The following is a 17,719-nucleotide window of genomic DNA, read 5'->3' on the forward strand; positions in this document are numbered from 1 at the left end:
AGTCTCTCGCCGATGATTGAGCCAGTGATTCCTTGTTTTTTCACCTCTTCAACATACCCGAGCAAGTTACCCGGAGGTGGCAGGTACTTTGGTGTAAATAAAAGTGGTAATTGCGGCTTTAATTAGAGGCTTAGAGGAGCTGCATGAAGATCCGTCTCATCGCTTCCGCGTCGCGCATGCGCCCCCTGTACAGCATGATTTTGTTACATTTTGTAGTACATCTTTTTGGAATAGTTTAAAAAAATTAAATACTTTAGGAAAAACTTCAGTAACGTCAGCTGCAGGAAACTTATTATTACATCCTATAATTATTTTGTTTATAATAGTGGTACTTTGTATAATATGCTAAATAGTCTTGGCATTTAAGATTAAGAAGTTTTATAGATTAATGAAAATTGAAATTAGAAAGGGTGAAGAGAATATCAAAACATTAGTTCTAAAGAAATTGGTAAATTGACTCGTGTCAGTGGAAATACTGAGGAAGGGAAATATTTCTTAGTCTAATCTCTTGAAACCAAAATGATTGAGATACGATTGTGATATGAATGAAGAATTAATGTTGTATTATTGAAATTTTAATTTATTTTAATAAAGGGGGACATATGTTATATGATTAATATATGTATATATTCGATAAAGGTCTTGATTGATACGGCTCCATCAATTAATAATGAAGTATTTGTTACCGTAATTAATAGTCAAGTCGAATATATGGATATATATGTATATATATTTGTAAAGTGTCCTTCTCCTTGGTTGAAAGAGGTTTCAGAGGATTTTGCTGAAGAGAATTCCTTCCCCCGTGTGACTTGAGTCGAGCACTGTACAGCTATTTCAGTAGAAGAATGTGACCTTTTGTGAATAGCAGAAGCAGTTGTTAGCTACAATCAAGTGCTACAGCTTGAAAAGGTATTACAATTGCAAAGTATAAAGTATTAGGTATCCTCATGAATATAGTTCTAGTGGGATCAGCAGATGCTATTTAGAATAGGAGGAGGAGTAGTGTAATATCATGTAAAATTAAAATGCCTAAAAAGGAATGATGCCCACAGTCAGAGGAAGCTGGATTTTGTATCGGCTGTTGCCTATTTAAATGAGTAGATAGGAGGAGACTGACACACACACACACACACACACACACACATCCAAGAGGAACAGGCTGTCATCTGAACTGACACTCCACGTGTCACCAGCATACACAGAAGACTGAATACTATTAGATTTGTAATCTTTTTATTGTTTGAAATTACTTATAACTATTTTTGTTTTGCTGTGGAGAATTGTAATCATTGACTTTACATTATGAAGAAATAGTGAGTATTAAAAACCCTCACTTATTTAAAGATCCTTTTCAGTCTATTATTTTTGAATATCATCAAGACGCATGTACAGGAAATATTATTTATGAACCTTCAACTTATTTCAGCTTGCCATTTCCCTTCAGTGTCCTCTACTTGTAGTACATTATTCCAGATCACCAAACTTAGTGCCTGCCTGAGTTGATTGAACTTTGCTTTTCTAAAATTCATAGTTTTAGTGGTCCCGCTGCCCCGTGGCCTATCAGTCACCAGATCAAACGTTATGTTGTGATCACTATTTCCCAAATGTTCTTGAACCTGCACATTTGATACATTATCTGGTCTATTAGAAATGATCAAATCCAGGAACGCATTTCCCCTAGCTGGTTCCGTTACCATTTGAGTCAAGTAATTGTCCTGTAGTGATGCCAGAAATCTGCTGCTTTAACCAGGAATAATATCTCCACCTAGTGGAGAGGTAGCGTAACTAAATGGGAAAAAAAGAAGCTGTATAGTTGGGCATTAGAAAATCAAAGGCAATACCTTAATGCAGAGGATCAGATATGGCAGTACAAATAAAACTATTCTTAACGTATAAATTATATGTATACATAATTGGTTGTTTATGCCATGGGTATGTATAGATGTTGGCTTACTTATATCACAACAATCAAAAAAAGTTTCAAGGTTAGCTTACACTGATAAACAGAAGCTCAGACTGTAAAGTGTAATAGATATGTCCACAGATGTTGCGCTCCTCTTTTAACACCTTTCTCCAATCTCTATCTACCGGTTCGCAACACCGTCACATAGCTGCAACATGGCTAACACCACACCTATATTACTTTTTGTATCCAGTATTTTAATCTCATTCTAATAAAGTGGTTGTTTTAAAGTGTACCAGAGCTGTAGATATAAGAATGGATACTTACCCGCGGCTTCCTCCTGCAGCATAAACACCTACAAATCCTTTGCCGTCTTCCTGCGGTCTGCCGTTCAGCCGGGGCTGATTGCAGCTGAACGGCAGACTTCGGGAGGACGGCGTGGGACTCACACATATTTATGCTGCAGGAGGAAGCAGTGGGTAAGTATCAGTTCTTCCTATATCTACAGCTCTGGTTTCCTTTAAGAAGTGGTGTTGGACCTTGCTTGGTGGATATAATAGATCATACACAGGGTCACTAGTGACTAGCCCTTTTAGTATAAATACAGGAGTATATAGCTCCACATTAATAGACCTAGTGGTCAGTAAAAAAACACAACTTTAATCATGCCTAACAGGGTTCACAAAATAATGTATAAACCACTAATGTGGAGGTCTTGGCTTATCCCCCACATTTAAACATATAATGTGGTGTAGCTATTCCACATCGAGGTTCAGAACCCTGCTGGTATAGGAGGTTGTACTCACTAACATTCAATCAGCTGTCATATAGACTGCTAGCAGATGCTGCCTGTAGTCAGTACAAACCATCACCTACATATACATATCAGGAGGACATATAGAGGAGTGATAGTGCTATTTACAAAGTGATTGTATAATGTTCTTTAACATGTTTCACCCTACAGCTTTTTCAAAAAGTGAGATATATATATATATATTTCAAAAAGTGAGATATATATATTTCAAAAAGTGAGATATATATATATATATATATATATTTCAAAAAGTGAGAGATATATATTTATATATATATATATATAGATAGATAGATAGATAGAGAGAGAGAGCTAGAGATTATTTATATTTATATATATATATATATATATATATATATATATATATATATATATATATATATATATATATATATATATATATATATATATACCTACATACACAGTGGGTTGCAAAAGTATTCGGCCCCCTTGAAGTTCTCCGCATTTTGTCATATTACTGCCACAAACCTGAATCAATTTTATTCGAATTCCACATGAAAGACCAACACAAAGTGGTGTACACATGAGAAGTGGAATGAAAATCATACATGATTCCAAACATTTTTTACAAATAAATAACTGCAAAGTGGTGTGTGCATAATTATTCGGCCCCCTTTGATCTGAGTGCAGTCAGTTGCCTATAGACATTGCCTGATGAGTGCTAATGACTAAATAGAGTGCACTTGTGTATAATCTAATGTCAGTACAAATACAGCTGCTCTTTGAGGGCCTCAGAGGTTGTCTAAGAGAATATTGGGAGCAACAACACCGTGAAGTCCAAAGAACACACAAGACAGGTCAGGGATCAAGTTATTGAGAAATTTAAAGCAGGCTTAGGCTACAAAAAGATTTTCAAAGCCTTGAACATCCCACGGAGCACTGTTCAAGCGATCATTCAGAAATGGAAGGAGTATGGCACAACTGTAAACCTACCAAGACAAGGCCATCCACCTAAACTCACAGGCCGAACAAGGAGAGCGCTGATCAGAAATGCAGTCAAGAGGCCCATGGTGACTCTGGACGAGCTGCAGAGATCTACAGCTCAGGTGGGAGACTCTATCCATAGGACAACTATTAGTTAGCTGTACAACGTTGGCCTTTATGGAAGAGTGGCAAGAAGAAAGGCATTGTTAACAGAAAGCATAAGAATCCCCCACCTGCAGTTTGCCACAAGCCATGTGGGGGACACAGCAACCATGTGGAAGAAGGTGCTCTGGTCAGATGAGACCAAAATAGAACTTTTTGGCCAAAATGCAAAACGCTATGTGTGGCGGAAAACTAAAACTGCACATCACTCTGAACACACCATCCCCACTGTCAAATATGGTGGTGGCAGCATCATGCTCGGGGGTGCATCTCTTCAGCAGGGACAGGGAAGCTGGTCAAAGTTGATAGGAAGATGGACGGAGCCAAATACAGGGCAAACTTGGAAGTAAACTTGGAAGTAAACCTCTTGGAGACTGCAAAAGACTTGAGACTGGGGCGGAGGGTTCACCTTCATGCAGGACAATGACCCTAAACATAAAGCCAGGGCAACAATGGAAATAGTTTAAAACAAAACATATCTATGTGTTAAAATGACCCAGTCAAAGCCCAGATCTAAATCCAATTGAGAATCTGTGGCAAGATCTGAAAACTGCTGTTCACAAACGCTGTCCATCTAATCTGACTGAGCTGGAGCTGTTTTGCAAAGAAGAATGGGCAAGGATTTCAGTCTCTAGATGTGCAAAGCTGGTAGAGACATACCCTAAAAGACTGGCAGCTGTAATTGCAGCAAAAGGTGGTTCTACAAAGTATTGACTCGGGGCCGAATAATTACGCACACACCACTGCAGTTATTTATTTGTAAAAAATGTTTGGAATCATGTATAATTTTCGTTCCACTTCTCACGTGTACACCACTTTGTATTATTTCACGTGGAATTCCAATAAAATTGATGCATGTTTGTGGCAGTAATGTGACAAAATGTGGAAAACTTCAAGGGGGCCGAATACTTTTGCAACCCACTGTATATAGATAGATATATAGATATAGATAGATAGATAGAGATAGATAGATATATCTATCTCTATCTCTCTATCTCTATCTCTATCTCTATCTATATATCTCTATCTCTATCTCTATCTATATATCTCTATCTATATATCTCTATCTATATATCTCTATATCTATATATCTCTATATCTCTATATCTCTATATCTCTATATCTCTATATCTCTATATCTCTATATCTCTATATCTCTATATCTCTATATCTATCTATCTATCTATCTATCTATCTATATCTATATCTATATCTATATATATATATATATATATATATATATATAGAGAGAGAGAGAGAGAGAGAGAGAAAGAGATATATATCTATATATCTATATATATATATATATATATATATATATATATATATATATATATATATATATATATATATATATATATATATATATATATATATATATATATATATATCTATATATATCTATATCTATATCTATATATAGAGAGAGAGAGAGAGAGAGAGAGAGAGAGATAGAGATATATATCTATATATATATCTATATGTATATATATAAATATATATATATACTGTATATCTATATCTATATCTGTATCTATATATCTATATCTATATATCTATATATCTATATCTAGAGAGAGAGAGAGAGATCTATCTATCTATCTATCGAGAGAGAGAGAGAGATACACATACACACACACATATATAAACACACACACACACACACACACACACACATACATATAAACACACACACACACACATACATATAAACACACACACACACACACACATACATATAAACACACACACACACACACACACACACACACACACACACACACACACACACACACACACACACACACACACACACACACACACACACACACTCAGCAAAATGTGCCCCAGCAAATAGCCCAAGTCAGGGCCACCCACTCTGCCGTCTCTTTGATGGCAGAGTTCCTGTGAGCCGGTCAGGAGCCACTTTCATTGGCTCCTGTCCCTGCCTATCAATTTTAGCCAATGAGAGCCGCTTACGTTGACAGATGGGGTCAGGAGCCAATGAAATCAGCTCCTGACCCTAACTCACCGGGCTCTGCCATTATAGAGACAGCAGAGCGAGTGAGCTGCGGTGGGGAGACAACGGCGAGGCCGGGAGCGACAGAACATTAGTGGATTGAAATCTACGCCCTGGCAGCCATCAAAACAGGGCGTACATTTCCATCATTAAGGTCCTAAAGTAGTTAACACTTTTGGATTGCCTAGTTAGCATTCTTATTACTTGTTTACCAGATAAAAATGAAGAATTGATTTTTGTTTGTATGCCCGACAGTTACAGTTTATGATGTTTGGAATTTAGAAACACTACTTATACAACCCCGTGTCCACAAAATTACTTTTTAGGTTACACGACGCATTACCTGAACATCTCGTTATGATTTCATTACTGTCTATTATAACAAAAGGGCCCTCAGGTGATTGGTAGACACATGTGGGCAGCTGCTGAACCTTGCCTCTCATCCCTCTTTACTCCTGACAAATTTTAAGTGTTTCCTTTTATAGGAATTTCCTTCTCCGCCATGTCCAGTTTTATCTATCTGATTTTGTACACAACTCATTAAAGCGGAATATAACCCTGCATTTCAACTTTGCTCTAAAACATTATTTACAGTATATTATATGCAACCAGCTTTTTTTTTTTTACTAGACCAGCATTGGAAGGGTTACACAGGGCTTTAAAGTTCCTGGAGATTTCTCAGAAGCTGACAGATACATTTTGTTTACATAAATGTATCAAAGTGTTGAATGTGACTCACTCTGACTGAGAAGGAGCTGGAGGACAGTCAAAGAGTGTGTAACATTTCTCAATAGATACATTTAACTAAATAGAATGTAACAATCTGAACTTCTGCATATCTCTCCACGGAACTTTAAACCTCTGTGTTTAACCCTTCCAATGCTGGTCTAGTAAAAAAAAAATGCTTTTTGCATACAATATGCTGTAAATAATGTTTTAGAGCAAAGATGAAATGCAGGGTTATATTCCGCTTTAATATAGAGAGTTTAAGAGAACCCGAGGTGGGATTTAATTATGCTAGTGGGGCACAGAGGCTGTTTGTGCACACTAACACCAGCCTCTGTTGCCCCATGGTGTGCCTCCAAGACCCTCCTGCGCGCCGCTAAACCCCCCCCCCTCCAGGGCTAGCGACACGCAGCGTGTCGCCAGCACAATGTTTACCTCTGCCTGTCTGTTAGCGCTGCTCCCCCGCCTCCTCCGTATCGGCGCTACCCGCCCGCGTCACTTCCCTCCAATCAGCGGGAGGGAAGGGACGCGGACGGGTAGCGCCGATGTGGAGGAGGCGGGGGAGCGGCGCTGACTGACGCCGCATAGGTAAACATTGTGCTGGCGACACGCTGCGTGTCGCCAGCACTGTGGGGGGTATAGCGGTGCGCAGGGGGGTCTTGGAGGCACACCATGGGGCAACAGAGGCTGGTGTTAGTGTGCACAACCAGCCTCTGTGCCCCACTAGCATAATTAAATCCCACCTCGGGTTCTCTTTAAACCTCTGAATGCTGGAGATCTTCAAAGACATACATATTTTTGGGGTGGAAAAAGCATGGAAAGAACTTGAAAGCTCACTGTATAACGGGCTTTTTCTTTTATCTGCATTATTACATGGCAATATATACAAATGTCTATTGGCCCAATGTTGGTTGCTTTTACCCTTTTCTTTTCTTAGTATTTTTATATGCAAGGTTTTGTAATTTGTTTCCTGTATCTTCAATTCTTAATATAGGTTTGTCTTTACTTCTTCTCTGTATTGTATATATAAATTCAATAAATAATAAACTTAAAAAAAACTAAAACAACAAAGGGAACAAGCAAAGTAAAACAACATGCTATCAAGTATTCTTCAAAAGCCAATCTAATAAAACCCCTGTGTCTCTGCGTCCTGTCCCTGTGTGTGTCCCTGCTTCCAGATTTGACAGTTTGCTGTCTGAGAACATCATTATAACCGCTTTTTCCAACTGCCAAGTAATCAACATCTCCCTGTGTGCATATACTTCGTACAGCAGTGGGGGGGATGGGTGAGCGGAGTACGCTCATTCCTGGGGTGTAGCGGCCGTGGGCTAGCACCCGTTTAACGGGCGGGCCTTTTTACTAGACCTAATAATAGGCAAGTGTCCCTGCGTCAGTTCCGTGTGCTTTTTAGCACTGCGCATGTGCAGGGACAAGACGCAGAGACACTTTCGAGAGCCGGAGGAGGACGGGGCCAGAAGGGGTGGTCGTGCGGGCAGCGTGCGCGCGCACGGCGGATTACTGACAGACCTAGCCCGTTTTTAAACGGGCTAAGGTCACTTGTATTTAATAAAAGCATTGACCTTTGAAGGGTTTTACCAGTAAAAGATTGTTACTTACCGAGTATTCTTTGTAATTGTTGGTAATGCGCTGGCGTTCCTTTTCCTGAAGAATAACAGAGTACTCTGCATGCTTGGCTGGGTACTCCTTTATCATAAGGTCAATTACTTCATCACTTCGTAATGCTGTCAGACCTGTAAAATGTCAAGGGGAGAGAAACCTTGTAATTTGGCTTAGTCCAAAAAGCTTGAACGTAAAAATGATTTGTTTCCCAGTAATTAACCTCCCTGGCGGTGCATTTCTGTCTGGAATTAGGAGTCAAAAGCGGTACATTTTTTTTCAAGAATTTTAGGCCTTCAATCCTTAAGTCATAACTCATCAAAATAAAAGTCTGGTAGACATTCTGCATACAAATAGAAGACTAGAACACAAATGTGTTGAATTAAATGTATGAATAAACTTAAACAAAATTGTGAAACTGTACAAATAAGGCAGGCAGAGAGTAGTCAAAATCCAGGCAAAGGTCAGTGCAGGCAGCAGGCAGAGAGTAGTCAAAATCCAGGGAGAGGTCTGTGCAGGCAGCAGGCAGGGAGTAGTGAAAATTGCAGCCCCTCTGTATTTATATATTTCTTATGGAGTCTGGGTACCTCCAGTGCTGCGTGCATGCTTTGCATAGAATTGCATAAAATTTGGTTTGTGCTGCTCATCCCTTGGTATTTATTTATAATTTTTCCCTGTGAGGCTGCATAGCCACGCCCACCTCTAGCACAGTTAAGTATATAAATGAGTGGATTGCACATGTTCAGAGAGTTCATTTGGTAGCTAGTGAAAGGCGTTTTTAATTTCCCTTTCTCCCATTTAGTTGACTCTTGGGTTTTTGGATTAGTTCCCACTAGACTGCTTATAAAACGTGTGCGTGTTTGCGCGCGTGCGTGCGCACACACACACACACACACACACACATATACACATATATACATATACACACACGTTTACACATGTACATGTGCATATACGTAAGGAACAACCTCGACAGGGAACTGAGAATTGCAAAAAAGGGCTACGCAGATAAGCTAAAGGAGGACCTCTCCTCGAATGACTCACAAGCTGTTTGGCGAGGGCTTAAGGCTGCCACCAATTACAAGCCCCCCCCTCAAAACACACCTCCCAGCACTGAGCTAGCAGAAAACCTCAGCAGCTTCTACTGCAGGTTCGAGGAGAAGGAGGCTCCCGAAGGGTCTCCGAAGCTACAGGCTCCCTTCACCTCACCCCAGGCCTCAGTACCACCATGCCAAGACCTGCCTCCCCCGACCATAAGCGAATCGGACGTGGAGTGCCACCTGTCCAGACTAAATGCCAGGAAAGCCTCAGGCCCTGACGGAGTGTCTCCAGCCTGCTTGAAAGCGTGTGCACAGCAGCTTGCTCCTACCCTTTCCGCCATCTTCAACAGGTCCCTTGTGAGCGGCAAAGTACCGGCATGCTTCAAGCGGTCCACCATCATCCCTGTCCCCAAAAAGCAAGGCGCGTCTGACCTCAACAACTTCAGACCTGTCGCTCTCACGTCGGTCATAATGAAAACTTTTGAAAAAGCAGTCCTGCCCCTCCTCAAGCACAGAACGGAAGCCCAATTAGACCCGTATCAATTTGCTTATAGGGCAAATAGGTCGACCGACGATGCCATTAACATCTGTCTGGAGCTTGTCAACAATCACCTTGACAAACCAAATTCATATGCCAGGGTTCTCCTCCTCGACTTCAGCTCGGCATTCAACACCATTAGCCCCCATATACTACAAGAAAATCTGGCTGAGCTCGGAGTCCACCCCACACTTCAACTGTGGATTAAGGACTTCCTAACAAACAGATCTCAGGTTGTCAAGCTAGGCTCCATCACCTCGCAGCCAAGGATCACCAATACAGGGGCCCCACAAGGCTGCGTCTTGTCACCATTCCTGTTCTCCCTCTACACGAACAATTGCAGATCCTCAGCGAATTCCGTCAAGGTAATCAAATTTGCGGACGACACCACCATAGTCGGCCTGATCTCCAACAACGATGACCAGGCATACCGCCACCAGGTCGACAGGATTTGCCACTGGTGCAGGGAGAACAAGCTGGTCCTCAACAACGCAAAAACCGTTGAAATCATCATTGACTTTAGGAAGCATGCCCCCACCCCACCTCCACTGCACATTGGAGGGATGCTGGTGGAAAAAGTGCCCTGTGCCCGCCTCCTGGGCACCACCATCTCCAGCACCCTGAAGTGGAAGGCAAACACTGTCTCCATCCAGAGGAAAGCCCAACAGAGGCTCTACTTTCTCCGCCAACTGAAGAAGTTCGGCATGTCCCTGAAACTCCTGACAAGCTTCTATACCGCAACCATCGAATCCGTCCTCTGTTCTTCCATCCTTGTCTGGTATGCTGGCTCCACTGAAAGTGACAGGCGCAAACTACAGAGGGTCATCAGGTCAGCGGAAAAGATAATCGGGCACTCACTCCCTGCCCTGGACTCCCTCTACAATGCCAGACTACGCTCCAGAGCAACGAAGATTGCCAAGGACCCCTCACACCCTGGTCACCAGTTTTTCAATCAGCTCCCCTTGGGGAGGAGGTACCTGAGGTATAGGTCCATCTCCACAAAGACCATGAGACACAAAAACAGCTTCTTCCCCTCAGCAGTAAACTCGCTGAACTTTAACTCTGCTCATGCTCTCCTCCTGTAGACTTTCTGCCTGTAACCAACCTAGTTATGGAGAATTGTGGTTCATGTATATATGTGTGTTGTATTGATGTCTATTATGCCCTATGTTCTGATGTCTCAGATGTTTCTATGTATATGCCCTGTATTCAAGTGCCAAGCCCAATTCCGGGCACGACCCAGTCGTGCTTGGCGAAATAAAAGTGATTCTGATTCTGATTCTGATTCTGATATACACATGTATATATACCTGCATCGCTCACTTTTTTTCTAAAAAAAAGTTCAGGTCCATTTTAAAATTAGCCCCCCCCCGCTGACTACACGCCGCTACAACCACACTGATGGCCGCCGGGTCCCTGGAAGAATAAAGGGGGCATGTCCGCCACGCGAGCACACTGGACAAAGAAGGAAAGCTCCGCACTAAACCTCAAAAAAAAAAAAAAAAAGTCTCCAAAGCAGCTTATCTCGCCGTGCCTAGCCACAAACATGCCGGAGGAGGTAATGGAAGTAGAGGCGACTAAGATGGGGGACCAAACGGCAACTCAGACCGTAGAAACTCCCGGGGCTTTTTGCTGGCATCCACATGCGCAACAGAGGCACAGATGGTGCTGACGAGGACAGGGGGCCCCGGCGATCCCACACCGGCTGTCTCTCAGAGGTCCAACTCCCGCAGCTTACCCCAGGATGAGTACTCCTCAGATGGAGACTCCCCAGCATCCAGAAGCCCAGCAAAGTCTAAAGCAGAAGCTGGCGACAGCAGAGGATCATATAGGCCCAGCGGCCCTTTTAAAGGACGACTTTAGTGAGAGGCATATGGAGGCTGCCATATGTATAGCCTTCTAAACCATACCAATTGCCTGGCAGCACTGCAGGTGTGTATATGGATGCAGTAGTGCTTAAAAAACATCTGAAACAAGCATGCAGCTAATCTTGTCAGATCTGACAATGTCAGAAACACCTGATTTGCTGCATGCTTGTTCAGGGTCTATGGCTAAAAATATTAGAGGCAGAGGATCAGCAGGATAGCTAGGCAACTAGTATTGCTTAAAAGGCAGTAAATATTGCAAACTCCATACAACTCTCACCACAGTTGTCCTTTAACGCCTGCTGATCTAACTACGCAGTTAGCGCTAGAACAGTTCCCAGCCACTGAGCAATCAGTAACCCAAGCATAAATGAAAGACCTGATGATGTCTCTTAAATCCTCTCCAATGCTGGGTACACACGTTGCGATTTCCGGCTCGATCCGCAGGATCGATTACATTTTTTCCAACATGTTCCATCGGGTTTCGATCGATACAGCTGTCAATTTTGCATATTAGGTATGCAAAATTGACGGCTGTATCGACTGAAACCCGATCGAACAGGTTGGAAATAATCGAATCGATCCAATCGATCCCACGGATCGAGCGGGAAATCGCAACGTGTGTACCCAACATTATGAAATCATGCAAATCACAAACCATTTACAACAGTCTGTCAGGAGACAGAGTAGCTGCTGTAGAAACAAGTGTCTCCTTACTAACCAAAGAGTATAACAAACCGGTGGATTGCATGGACGAGAACCAGAATGATATCTCGTGGTTAAAACTAAAAGCGGACGATTTAGAAGACAGTAATAGGAGATCAAACCTAAATCTCTCTCTCTCTCTCGGCCTGGATGCCTTCGAAAGGGATTTTTGCCATTGAAGGTGATTTTGGCTTCTGCTCGGATATCTGAACTAACTATCCACCCGGATTTCGGATTTCAGATGGGAAATCCCAGTTTGCTCAGATAGTCAATTCGGATTTAAAAAAATATCCAAATTTGTATTCAAAGTTCGGATAGTGGAAAAAGTTCGGATTATCTAAGTAGTTCGGATATCCTAAATCTTGCTGAGCACCACTGCATATAAAGAAGCTGGTACGTGCTGCTCTCCCCCACTTAACCGATATTGACCTTTGCACAGAAAGAGCACACAGACTCCCTCAGCCTAACCACTTGCCTGATTCCACAACAAGAGCGGTTATCTGCAATTTTCAATTTGATCATGCAAAAGAAGAACTAATGCAATATATTAGACAACATGGCATCTTACCTGATCCCTTTAAGAGCATTACTCTGATCTATCCCAGGCTACACTGACGAAAAAAAGGTCACTCTGGCCGCTAAATAAAAAACTTTACGAGATAATCACACACCGTATAAATGGGGATTTCCCACCAAAGAGGAGAAAGTTACCGCCATCTCTACACCAGAAGGAGGATTTAAACTATTATCTTCCTAGATTATACAAACCAGTAATATACAATATAAGCCTGGACGCCAGCCACGCTCATCCAAACTTCGGCCAGTGCATAACTGTCAACCCAGCTCTAAAAATGGTGATACGACCGAAGATTGTTAGGAGAGATCACCATCCTCCCCACTTAAAGATGTTCTAGGAAACATATTTGTTGATTTTCTTCATGTTGTGTTATGTTTTTATGCTTAGCTTCAACAAGTTATCTCAAGCTGTTCTAACAATCTGGCCAGCTGGCCATCTGTTGAGAATCATCGGGCAACACGTTTTCCTACCCCAATCCCCTCGTTATAGGATACATTATAAATTCAAAGTAACAAGGATTTCAAGTTTTGATTTTACGCATACTTCTTGGCTTTGTAATGCTTAAATTTTCATCAATAAATGTCAAAGGCCTCAACAATCCAGTCAAGAGACATGCATTATGGAAGGAAGCTCTAAATCTTAATGCTGATATATTTGCACAAGAGACTCACTTCAAAGAAGGTAATGCTCCCAAATGCTATCATCCTTGCTACCCACATTATCCTAAATAATTTTGAGAAGAAAAAGAGAGGAGTCTTAATAGCTTTCCATAAGGACCTAGATGTGGACATAAAATCAATTGAAAAATACGCAGAAGGCCTCTATATCCTTATCGATTGCACAGTGGACAATGCTTCTTACACCCTCTTAAGTCTCTACACCTCCAACAGTGGCCAAATTAAATTTTTAAGGAAACTTATCTAAGCTCAAAAGACTTTTATCTTCTTGCTTGATAATAGGAGGGGACTTCAATACAGGATAGTAAACTAGACTCCGTCCTCAAACCCACACGCAAAAACATCCAAGCACTCTCCACATTTTTGGCCAAACTGGACCTACATGACCCCTGGAGAGCAACCCACAGTGCAGAAAGACAACTTTACTTACGGTAACGTCTTTTCCAGTAGTCAGAAGGACAGCACCCCTGGATGAGACTTGTCTCCCTCCCAATCGTGGACAGGAACTGCAAAAGAAAGATTTGCATAACAAATAGGCAGCCATATATAAGCTACTAGCTTACCCTCAGTACTTCAGTTAATACAAAAGATGACACGGACCGGTATAAATGCCTACTTACATAATTATTATTCCACCCAAAAATAGGGCGGGTTGCAGGGGTGCTGTCCTTCTGACTACTGGAAAAGACGTTACCGTAAGTAAAGTTGTCTTTCCCAGAACGTCATTGGACAGCACCCCTGGATGAGACGATGTACCAGATATGAAATCTAGGGCGGGACCACTGCCTGCAGTACTTTTCTTCCAAAAGACAAATCTGCTGCGGCTGAGATGTTTAGGCGATAATGCCTCACAAAGGTATTGTGACTTGACCAGGTAGCAGCTCTGCATATCTGTTCTATTGATGCCCCTGACCTCTCTGCCCAGGAAGTCGATATTCCTCTTGTAGAATGAGCTCTAATTGAAGACCCTAACTGCTTCCCTTGAGCTTGATATGCCAATGTAATAGCCTGTCTGATCCATCGTGCTAGAGTCGTTTTGGACGCCTTGTTGCCTCTTTGTTTCCCAGCAAATAGAACGAACATTGCGTCAGTTTTTCTCCATGGACCTGTTCTCTCCATATATTGTATAAGACATCTCCTTACATCCAGGCAATGAAGTCTCTTTTCCTTGTCATTGTTAGGATTCTCACAAAAGGAAGGAAGGAAGATTTCTTGATTCCTGTGAAATGAGGAAACAACCTTTGGTAGAAACGCTGCATCCGTGCGTAACGTAATTCTATCTTCAGAAATGATGCAGTAGGGCTCTTTAACCCTCCTGGCGGTTTGCAAAAAAAAAAAAATCGCCAGGGGGCAGCAAATCTTTTTTTTTACATTTTTTTTTTTTTTTTTTCATGTAGCGAGACAAAGTCTCGCTACATGATAGCCGCTGCTCAGCGGCATCCCCCCAGCCCCTCCGATCGCCGGCGGCGATCGGAGATCCGGAGATCCCGTTCAAAGAACGGGATCTCCCGGAGGGCTTCCCCCGTCGCCATGGCGACGGGGCGGGATGACGTCACCGACGTCATCGACGTCGTGACGTCAAAGGGGATTCCGATCCACCCCATAGAGCTGCCTGGCACTGATTGGCCAGGCAGCGCACGGGGTCTGGGGGGGGGGGCGGCTGCGGCGCGACGGATAGCGGCGGATCGGCGGGTAGCGGCGGCGATCGGGCACTGCACGCAGCTAGCAAAGTGCTAGCTGCGTGCAGCAAAAAAAAAAAATTATGCAAATCGGCCCAGCGGGGCCTGAGCGGTGCCTTCCAGCGGCATAGCCCGAACTCAGTTCGGGCTTACCGCCAGGAAGGTTAATAGACAATGCCTGCAATTCACCTATTCTTCTAGCTGAAGTAATGGCTAGCAGGAAAATGGTTTTTAGAGTAAGAAATTTCTCCGAAATTTGTGATAATGGTTCAAAAGGGGCTTCACATAACCCCTGTAAGACAGTATTTAAATCCCATGAGGGTATTCTGGACCTGATTGCTGGTTTCAGTCTCTTTAAAGCTTGGAAGAATCTTAAAATTAGATTTTCTTCTGCCAGCTGTCTTTCTAGAAATACGCTTAGAGCAGATACCTGTACCTTCAGAGTGCTTATACTAAGCCCCTTCTTGTATCCACACTGAAGAAATTCTAATACGGATTTAAGTGAAGCATTGTCACAAGATCTTTCCGAGCACCATTCGTTATACACTCTCCAGGCCTTTTGGTATATTACTCGAGTCACCTTCTTCCTACTCTGTAATAAAGTTTCTGACAGTTCGTCTGAAAAGCCCTTGGACTTCAGGATGCCCCATTCAGCTTCCAGGCTGAAAGGTGAAGGCTGTTTAAACTCGGATGCCACACTGGACCCTGGGACAGCAAGTGAGGTATGGGAGGAAAGACTATCGGATCTGTAACCGCTAGTGTTCTTAGTGACGTGAACCATGGTCTTTTTGGCCATAGTGGAGCTATCAGGATTACTCGAGCCTTGTCCTGAATAATCTTTTTTATTACTCATGGTAGCAATGGAATTGGAGGAAATGCATACATCAGTAACTCTCCCCAATTGATCGAGAAGGCGTCTACTTTCCAAGGTAGGTCCTCTGGAAACAGGGCACAAAATTGCTGACATTTCGCATTCGCTCTCCTTGCAAACAGGTCTACTTCTGGGCAACCCCATTGTAACGTCACCTGCTGAAAAACTTCCAGATCTAGTGACCACTCCTTCGAGTCTAATTTCCTCCTGCTGAGGTAGTCCGCCAAGTGGTTTGAGGTTCCCTTTAAATGTATCGCAGTTAACGATAAAAGATTTCTCTCCGACCAGAATAGGATCTTTGCCGTCTTTTCCCATAAGGATTGACTCCTCGTGCCCCCTTGCCTGTTCAGGAAAGCTACAACGCTCCTGTTGTCTGTTCTTATTCTGACATGAGAATTCTCTATTAGGGGGCCGAAATGTAGTAAGGCTTGCCATACTGCTTGCAACTCTCTGTTGTTCGATGACTGTGACCTTATTGTCATATTCCATGATCCTTGAGCCGGCAGAGAATTGAAGTGGGCTCCCCAACCCCACAAACTGGCATCGGTTGTGATTGTATTCTGTTGTGGATAATTCCACAGATGACCAGGAGATAGATGATCCAGACGTTGCCACCAGATAAGGGAAGTCTTTACACTTTGTGGAATGATGATCTTCTTGTCTAGAGTCACCAGAGACCTGTTCCAAGATTTCAAAATCCATATTTGTAGAAATCTCGCATGGAACTGTCCCCACTGGATCGCCGGAAAGGCAGAGGTTAGAAGTCCTAGAAGAGCCATGGCTTTTCTTAGCGATATGCTTCTTAATCTCTGAAATGAGAAAATACTATTAAAAATAGCAATGATCTTCCTATCAGGTAACAACAGTTTCTCTTCTCTGGTAGAAATATTGAAACCCAAAAATTCTAGACACTGGGAAGGAATCAGAGCAGACTTTTCCCAATTAATTAACCAACCTAACTCCTGGAAGACGCCCAGAGTTATAAAAAGCTGATCATTAACGGATTTTTCAGAAGAACCCCATAATAAAAAATCATCAAGGTAACCGACAATATTAACGTGTCTTAACCTGAGAAGAGCTAATACTTCAGACATAACCTTAGTAAATAGCCATGGGGCAGACGATAGTCCGAAAGGCAAGGCATTAAATTGAAAATGTCTTACCTCTCCTTCCATCCACACGGCAAACCTCAGGTATTGTTGGCAGGATAAATGGATTGGTAGATGTAGATACGCATCCTTCAGGTCTAGGGATGCCAAAAAATCGTCCTTCTGTAAAAGATGAACTACAGATCGAATATTGTCCATCCTGAATTTCCTGTATTTGACTTTTAGATTCAATTTCTTTAGGTTTAGAATCAATCGATAGGCTCCTTGAGGCTTTTTTACCAGGAAGATTGGGGAGTAGAATCCCTGTTCTCTTTGACATGCTGGAACCTGTCGAATTACTCCTTTCTGAAGAAGAGACTTTACTTCTGACTGGAGGGCTACTAATAAGGCTGGGTCTCTTCGACAAGGTGTTAATACAAAGTTTTGAGGGGGGAGATGTTCGAACTCTATTCTGTAACCCTCTAATATTAT

General features: G+C 42.3%; 1 protein-coding gene across 1 annotated transcript in view; it reads right to left on the reverse strand.

Moving 5' to 3' along the window:
- The window catches only part of PHF10 (PHD finger protein 10), a 475,129-nt gene that overhangs the window by 392,130 nt on the left and 65,280 nt on the right, over window positions 1–17,719 (reverse strand). The window contains exon 3 of the mRNA XM_068233401.1: window positions 8,188–8,321. Coding sequence (XP_068089502.1) covers window positions 8,188–8,321 — 134 coding nt within the window. The remainder of the gene's footprint in view (window positions 1–8,187; window positions 8,322–17,719) is intronic.

Source organism: Hyperolius riggenbachi, chromosome 4 (genome assembly GCF_040937935.1).
Source record: "Hyperolius riggenbachi isolate aHypRig1 chromosome 4, aHypRig1.pri, whole genome shotgun sequence".
Taxonomy (NCBI): domain Eukaryota; kingdom Metazoa; phylum Chordata; class Amphibia; order Anura; family Hyperoliidae; genus Hyperolius; species Hyperolius riggenbachi.